General features: G+C 34.1%; 1 protein-coding gene across 1 annotated transcript in view; it reads left to right on the plus strand.

Annotated features, from left to right (window-relative positions):
• Hectd1 (HECT domain E3 ubiquitin protein ligase 1) overlaps positions 1 to 8,793 on the plus strand; it is a 94,367-nt gene that overhangs the window by 37,580 nt on the left and 47,994 nt on the right. Inside the window, exons 10-14 of the mRNA XM_015487577.2 lie at positions 324 to 462; positions 652 to 822; positions 6,294 to 6,516; positions 7,093 to 7,356; positions 7,457 to 7,533. Coding sequence (XP_015343063.1) covers positions 324 to 462; positions 652 to 822; positions 6,294 to 6,516; positions 7,093 to 7,356; positions 7,457 to 7,533 — 874 coding nt within the window. The remainder of the gene's footprint in view (positions 1 to 323; positions 463 to 651; positions 823 to 6,293; positions 6,517 to 7,092; positions 7,357 to 7,456; positions 7,534 to 8,793) is intronic.

An 8,793-nucleotide genomic window follows, 5' to 3' on the forward strand; every position in this document is an offset into this window, starting at 1 on the left:
TTTTTTTTTTTAAGCAGTGTATAAAACTTAATGTTGGCTGAGCATAGTGGTGCAGACCTGTAATCTCAGTTACTCATGAGTCTGAGGCAGGAGGATTGCAAGTGTGAGGCCACATTGGGCAATTTAGTGAGAACCTATCTCAAAATCGAAAATAAAAAGGACTGGGGATGAAGTAATGCATCCCTGGATTCAATCCTCAGTACTACAGAAAACAAAACACTTTAGTGTTGGATACTTTAGTTTTCCTGAATGTACAGTTGCACATTGATTTATTTTATCTTCTTAACTTGGCTTAATAAAATTATTCTTTTTTACTTTTCAAGGAAAGCAAGTCTTGCTCTGATTCGAAAAATGATTCATTTTTGCTCTGAAGCACTGTTAAAAGAAGTTTGTGATTCTGATGTTGGTCACAATTTGCCTACGATATTAGTGGAAATCACTGCAACTGTTCTTGATCAAGAGGTTAGTTTCTTACCTTTCTTGAAACTCTTGCAGCTTTAATTTTCTTTAGATGGTAGTTAATAAAATAAAAGTTTTAATTTTAGCAAATCATTTTGTCTGTGCAAATTACTGTATTTTTTTAGGCAAGTAATGTTATTTTTATCATTTTCTCTTAATTTCCTTGCTGTCATGTACCCTTTTTCCCCTCAGGATGATGATGATGGTCACTTGCTGGCTTTGCAGATCATAAGAGATCTAGTAGATAAAGGTGGTGATATTTTTTTGGATCAGCTAGCCAGACTTGGTGTAATTAGCAAAGTGTCAACTTTGGCAGGTCCTTCCTCTGATGACGAGAATGAAGAGGAATCAAAACCAGAAAAAGTGAGTAGTCTTAATGATTGTGGTATCAGGAATAGGGTTTGTTTTAAGGAAATGTATTTTCAATTTATGATTTTTTTGGCACAATAATTGTAATATGAAATAGTATTATATATTTATTTTTAATTGGTAATTTTTCTTTTATTGATATAATTTTAAGTGGACAGAAAAATTCCTAATATAGATAAGGAATATAAAAATACCCTGTATCTACATTCACTAGTTACTGTTTTGCCCCATTTAGCATTTTTACAGACACTTGAGTGTATGTATATATTTTAAGAATATTATTTGAGGGTAAGCTGGATTCATCCAGTAGTTAGTATACCTAAATAACCAAAAGTGGGGGGGAACCCCCCCATACTATTTCTAGTATAATTATTACAGTTATCAAAAATCAGAAAGTTTAATACTTAAGGACTGAGGACATAACTCAGTGGTAGAGAGTTTACCTAGCATGTGTGATGCCCTGGGTTCAATCCCTAGCACCATGAAAAAAGATTTAGTATGTATATAAAACAAGTATTTAATCCAGAGTCAGCATTCAAATTTTGCCATCCTCCTTAACGTCCTTCATGGCAGTCGTGTCCCCCACACCTCCCTTCAGAGTCTAATCCATGTTGGTGTCATGATCCTGAGAACACATGAAGTTTATTCAGCTTTATTTTTTTCCTTGCATATCTTTGGTGTTTTTGAAGAGTAAGGACAATGTAGACAAAGAGCTTCACTTTGCATTTGTGTTGTGTTTCTTTGTGATTAGATTTTGTGATTTAGTGAATGCTTACTCTATATTAATGATAAAATGGTAATTTTTTGAGCAAATAATAGTATATGAGTAGTAATTGCAAAATCCTGAGGGATGTGAAAGAGTGTGTGTGTTTTTAGTAGGAATACTTGAAAAGTGATGTTGAGTTCCTCTCTTACCTAATGTACTTTCTCAGAAATAAATGTGTGTTTACCCTGTTGTTGATGATGTTAACTTGAATCCCTTGATAACTTTATGTCTGCCGTGTTTCTCTACTGTAAAGTTAATAATTTGAGATTATGTAAATATGCTGTTTTTCATTAAATTTTGTATACTACTTTCAATATTCATTGACATTTTTGCCATAGATTACAAATTTAAAATATACCTCATCTATCAACTAATTTTCAGCAAAATTTATTCCTAGCATTTAGTGTATGCTTACTCTATGTTAATGATAAAATGGTAATGTTTTTGAGCAAACAGTAGTGTATGAGTAGTAATTGCAAAATCCTAAGGGATGTGAAAGAGTGTGTTTCTTAGACCTGGTGAATCATCAGATTTGCTATGGCATTTAAGAAAAAACAAATGTACAAATGTATTGTCTACATTTATTCCTTGGGTTTTTTTGGTGGTAGGGATTGAACCACTGAGACATAGGTTATAGCAATCTCAACAGATCCCAGAAGTCTTTTTTTTTTTTTAATATTTATTTTTTAGTTATAGTTGGGCACAATACCTTTATTTCACTTATTTATTTTTATGTGGAGCTGAGGATCGAACCCAGGGTCTTGCGCGTGCAAGGTGAGCGCTCTACCGCTGAGCCACAACCCTAGCCCCTCAGAAGTCTTTTTATAGAAATCAGCAAATTAAAACTTCATATGTGAATGAGTCTACAGTGGCTCTACAATGGCCAAAACAACCTTGTAAAGGAATAAAGTTGAAGCAGATTCCAATTCTTTTTTTTTTAATATTTGTTTTAGTTGTAGGTGGACACAATGTTTATTTTATTTTTTAAATTTATTTTTTAGTTGTAGTTGGACACAGTACCTTTGTTTTATTTATTTATTTTTATGTGATACTAAGGTTCGAACCCAGGGCCTCGCACATGCTAGGCGAGCGCTCTACCGTTGAGCCGCAACCCCCGCCCCAAATTCCAATTCTTTTATAAAGCAGACTATGACAGTAGTCTGTAGATATATTAGTGACTTAAGTATACTTGGTCATTGATATTTAGCAAAATTGTTAAAACAATTCAATCAGGAAATGAAGATCTTTTTGAAAATTAATAATATATGCAAAATGTTGAACCTTTACTTGACCCTTAATATATACACCATATATAAGAATTAACAGCAATGCATGCTGAAATATATGAACTAAAATTGTAAAACTTTAGAGAGAAAAAGGAACTCTTCAGCTCTTCATACCATGGCTTTTGTCAAAGATTTCTTAAATGAATCTTTAAAAAATTATAGTATATCCAGGTGTGGTAGGGTACCCTTGTACTCCAAACTGCTTGAGATAGTGAAACAAGATGATCACAAATTCAAGGCCAGCTTGGGCATTTTAGCAACAGTCTGTCTCAAAATAAAAATTGAAGGGGCTTGAGTTGTGGCTCAGTGGCAGAGTCCCTGGGTTTAATCTCCAGTCCTGGGGGGAAAAAATATTATACTAGAAACACAAAAATGAATGAGTTGGACTTCATCAAAATTTTTTTCTGTCAGATTTTGTTGATCTGAAAATACTAGTTAACCTTTCTTTTGGAGGGAAATGCTTGGGGTTGAACCCAGAGTCTTAGCTTGCTAGCACTAAGCTGTATCCCCAACCTGTTTCATCTTCATTTTTAATGAATAGTTTCAGTGTCTACAGTACTTATAGTTTATCATTTTTGAATACTTTAAAGGTGTTTCAGTTAGCGCCTGTAATCCCAGCGGCTCAGGAGCCCGAGACAAGGGGGATCCTGAGTTCAAAGCCAGCCTCAGCAACCTGAAGGCACTAAACAACTCAGTGAGACCCTGTCTCTAAATAAAATACAAAAAATAGGGCTGGGGATGTGGCTCAGTGATCATGTATCCCTGAGTTCAATCCCTAATACCCCCCAAAAAAGTTTCATTGCTACTTTATTAGCATAGTTTCTGATAAGAAGTTGTTTTCTTTGGATATATCTCCTCTCCCTATTTTAAAAGATTTTTATCACCGATTTTTCAGTGTTTTTACTGTAATGTGCCTGTGTGTATGGATTCACTTTTGTGCTTTTTTGTGTGTGTGTACTACTGCTTGATACTGTGTTCTTGTGAGTTTCTTTATGGGCTTATAGCTTTTGTCAAATTTGTAATATATTTGGCTGTTAATACTGGAAATATTTGTTTCTTCTTTTTTGCCTGGTCTCAAATTACACACTCATCAGACTACTTTTTTTTTTTTTTTAATATTTATTTTTCAGTTTTCTGCGGGCACAACATCTTTGTTTGTATGTGGTGCTGAGGATCGAACCTGGGCCGCACGCATGCCAGGCGAGCGCGCTACCGCTTGAGCCACATCCCCAGCCCCATATTAAACTACTTTTTATTGTCACATGGGTCACTGAAGCATTCTTTCTTTTTTTGTGTCTCCCCCCTACCCTCCCGCCCCCAGTCGTTTTTGTTTTGCTTTATGCCTCTTTGATTTTGCTGATCTTTTTTTTTTCTCCCCCTGCACTGATCGCATCTAGTGAGGTTTTCATTTTAGGTGTTGTATTTTTCATCTTTTCCTTCTGGTTTTTCTCTTATGTTGATGTTTCCCTTTAAATTCTTGACGGTCACTTGTATGATTTCTTGATCTTGTTCCACTTACAACATTCCAGGTGTTTTTTTGCCCACTCTTTAGAGTATTACCCTATACCTTAGTAGTCTAATGCTCAGTTGAAACCATGTTTCAGATTTCTGCAGGTGTTTTTGGCTTATTTCCCTAATCCCAAACTCATCCTTAAAATAATCCAGTTGTCTTTAATACCTTAAACTCTTATCTCCATTTTCTCAATTTATACTGCTAGACTTATTTTTTTTTTCCCTCACTTTCTGTGACCCCAGCTAGGAAATTGTTTCTTGGTTTGTTGCTTTCATTTTCTTGGGGATTCCAATTCTGTGTTGTCAGTTGTCCCATATTTGAAAATACATTTTTTTCCCCATATATCTTGTCAAGTTTATAGTGGTTTACTATGGATGTGAAAGACTAGATCCTTTGTTATCTATCCTGGCCCAGAGCAGACGTTCTTATGTGTAGACAGATTCTGAAAACTTTCAGGATCTGAGGTTAAGCTACAGAATGTCAGCAGGTTGATTTTTGTTTTCATTTTTTCTTTAAATTTTTTTTTAGTTGTTGATGATCTTTATTTTATTTGTTTATATGTGGTGCTAAGAATCAAACCCAATGTCGCACGCATGCCAGGCATGTGCTCTACCGCTGAGCCCCAGCCCCTTGTTTTCATTTTTTTAAAAAGCATTCTCTAAATAAAATATCTGTATGATCATAGAAATGATACAGTCTGTTGATTTAGTTGGCCAAGAAGAGGGCCTTTGAAATTAGTTTTTTTATTTGTTTTTGATTGACATAATAATTTTACCCATTTGAGGGTCACATTGTGATAATTTGAGTTGTGTACAGTGTGTAATGATCAAATCAGGGTAATTAGCATTTCCATCTTAAATATTTGTCATATCTTTGTGTTGGGAGCATTCAACTTCCTTTTTCTAATTCTTTTAATAAATTATCATAGACTATCATTACTCTGCTGTGCTATAAAACGTAAGAACCTATTGCTCCTAGCTAACTATATTTTGGTACCATTATCCAAGCTCCTTCGATTCCAACTTTCCCTTCCCTTTTCTGGCCTCTAGTGATCACTATTTTACTCTCTTCCAAGAGATTATATGTATTTTAGTTTCTACCTATGCGTGAGATTGTACAGTACTTGTCTTTTTGTATCTGTCTTATTTTACTTAATATAATGTCCTTTAGTCGCATGCACATTGCCACAGATGTCAGGATTTCATTCTTTTTTAATGGCCAAATAATAATCCATTTCGTATATGTCACATTTTCTTTATCTAAGACATTTATTTTGTTTTTTATATTTTGCAGGGCTGGGGATTAAACTCTGGGCCTCACACACACGCACTAGGCATGTGCTCTATTACTGAACTATAGTTCAAGCTCAGAATTAATATATGTATGTATGTATATGTGTGGTACTGGAAATTGAACCCATACCTTTTGGCATACTAGGCAAATACTCTGTTACTGAGCTAACATGCCTAGTCCCTTGGGATTTATTTTTTAGAAGTTTCTCTGGTGATTCTGAGGCACTATTTGGTTCAAATATCAGTGGTCTCATCTAAGTCTCCATTTGTTACAAATTATCAGACCCAAGAGATGTATAGTGAGTTTACCAAGATCTTCAGAGTATTAATTATATAAATAAAACTCTCATCCATTGGTCTTTCAAATGAACATGATATAATTTAGGTCATTTTTCATATGGTTTTCTTAGCATTTTTAGGACTTAAATAATTTTAAGATTCAGTTATAGGTAATTAGATCATCACAATACATATTAAACCATAAGCAACTGAAAATTGTGTTCAATATGTTTATTTTCTGAATTTGATTCATAGTCAAGTTTTTACAATACTTAATATTTGAAATAAAATTATTTTCTACATTTCATTGAATAATTTTGCCTATTTAGGAAGATGAACCACAAGAAGATGCTAAAGAATTACAGCAAGGTAAACCATATCATTGGAGAGACTGGTCAATCATTAGGGGAAGGGACTGCTTATATATTTGGAGTGATGCAGCAGCCTTGGAATTGTCTAATGGCAGTAATGGATGGTTCAGATTTATCTTGGATGGAAAACTTGCTACCATGTATTCAAGTGGTAGTCCTGAAGGTGGATCGGATAGTTCAGGTAATATTTTGTTTCAGTTAAAATACTTTTTTAGCTTCTACAATTTATTTTTCTGTTCATATTTTTGCTACTATTATCACAGGAGTAAGCACATTCTAGATGATCATGTGGTCAATTTCTTTAATAATAGCAGAAAAATTATACAAGTAAGTATTTCATAAATACCTTCTGTTTTGTTTCATTTTGCTTTGGCAGTATTGGGAATCGAACCCAGGGCCTTTTACTTTTCAGGCAAGAGCTTTATCGCTATGTTAATTGAACAGCACTACAGCTACTTATAATCTTTTCAGTCTTTAGATAAATCTGTCTTTTGTCATGTAGTGGTAAATTGCATGGGTTTATTGCTTTTTCAAGTTATATCTTTTCTCAGAAGGTTCACCTTTTTAAAAAATTACACCTATAAGATTGCTTTTATGCTTAAACCTAAGTAGATCAAACCAGTGAGAGGATTCCAGAGGAATCTGTGCTAATTTTTCTTTTATAAAATTGACATTCCAATAGGTAGTTTCTACTTATTTTTGAACATGGAATAGTCTAAAGGAATGAGGTTTTAAATTAAGTATTTTGTCTTTGTAGAAAGCAGAAGTGAATTCTTAGAGAAGTTACAAAGAGCCCGAGGCCAAGTAAAGCCATCTACTTCAAGTCAACCTATACTCTCAGCACCAGGACCCACTAAACTTACTGTAGGGAATTGGTCATTAACATGCTTGAAAGAAGGAGAAATTGCTATTCATAACTCAGATGGTCAGCAAGCTACAATATTGAAAGAAGATTTACCTGGTTTTGTATTTGAATCTAATAGAGGAACCAAGCATTCATTTACTGCAGAAACTTCTTTGGGTAAGTATGTAGCTAAGTTTAGCAGGTAAGAATAAATGAATATGTAAAATTGCAATGAAGTATGTTATGTGAATTGTTCTTTTGTTGTCCCACTCCTAAGGTTCAGAATTTGTGACTGGCTGGACTGGCAAAAGAGGCAGAAAACTGAAATCCAAGTTAGAAAAAACAAAGCAAAAGGTATATTTGTGAAATGTGCTTTTTTTCTGTTTGATATTGAGTTTAAAAATTTTCAGTGATAGCTTATAAGCATTGAAAAACTTGAGCCAGCCAGATGCAGTGGCACACTCCTGTAATCCCAGCAGCTCGGGAAGCTGAGACAGAAGGATTTAGAGTTCAAACTCAGTGTCAGCAATTTAGCAAGGGTTGGGAATGTGGCTCCAGATTAAGTGCCCCTGGGTTCAATCTCTGATACCAAAAAAACAGAAAACAAAAACCTTGAGCCATATAACATAAGCTTTTCAAATATGACATTTTTAGTTTCCTATTTTTCTTTGCTCATTATTTTTTATAAAATACTCTTTATACTTACTCTAAATACCAACATTAAAACTGAGGCAGGGCTGGGGATGTGGCTCAAGTGGTAGCGCGCTCGCCTGGCATGCGTGCGGCCCGGGTTCGATCCTCAGCACCACATACAAAAAAAAAAGCAAAGATGTTGTGTCCACCGAAAACTAAAAAATAAATATTAAAAAAAAATTGTCTCTCTCTCTCTCTCTGTCTCACTCTCTCTTAAAAAACAAAACAAAACAAAACAAAACTGAGGCAAAGCCAGGAATTAACGAGAAAAATAATTAAATTATTTAATATTTCTGATTAAATATCACAAACTTTTTTTTTTGGGTAGTACAGGGGATCAAACAGGCTTTTTTAAAAAATATTTTTTAGTTGTCAATAGATCTTTTGTTTATTTGTTGATATGAGTACTGAGGGTCGTAAACCCAGGGCCTCACAAGACAGGCAAGTTCTCTACCACTGAGCCACAACTCCAGCCTTTCCCCCTTTTGAATAACATTATTTTAATGACATTTTGACAATTTTCATACTACCCAAAGTGATTTATAGATTATAGGCAAAAATAGAAAGAAAAAAAATGAAATGGATAAGGAACCTCAAAAGACCTCAGATGACCAACTCAATATTTTTAATTTTTTTTCTTTTTTTTTTTTCTGAGTTGTTGGTTTTTTATTTTATTTTTTAATTTATTTTATTTTATTTTTTTTAATTTTTTATTGTTGGTTGTTCAAATCATTACAAATTTCTTGATATATCATATTTCACACTTTGATTCAAGTGGGTTATGAACTCCCATTTTTACCCCATATACAGATTACAGAATTACATCAGTTACACATCCATTGATTTACATATTGCCATACTAGTGTCTGTTGTGTTCTGCTGCCTTTCCTATCCTCTACTATCCCCCCACCCCTCCCCTCC

Source organism: Marmota marmota, unplaced genomic scaffold, assembly GCF_001458135.2.
Source record: "Marmota marmota marmota unplaced genomic scaffold, marMar, whole genome shotgun sequence".
Classification (NCBI taxonomy): domain Eukaryota; kingdom Metazoa; phylum Chordata; class Mammalia; order Rodentia; family Sciuridae; genus Marmota; species Marmota marmota.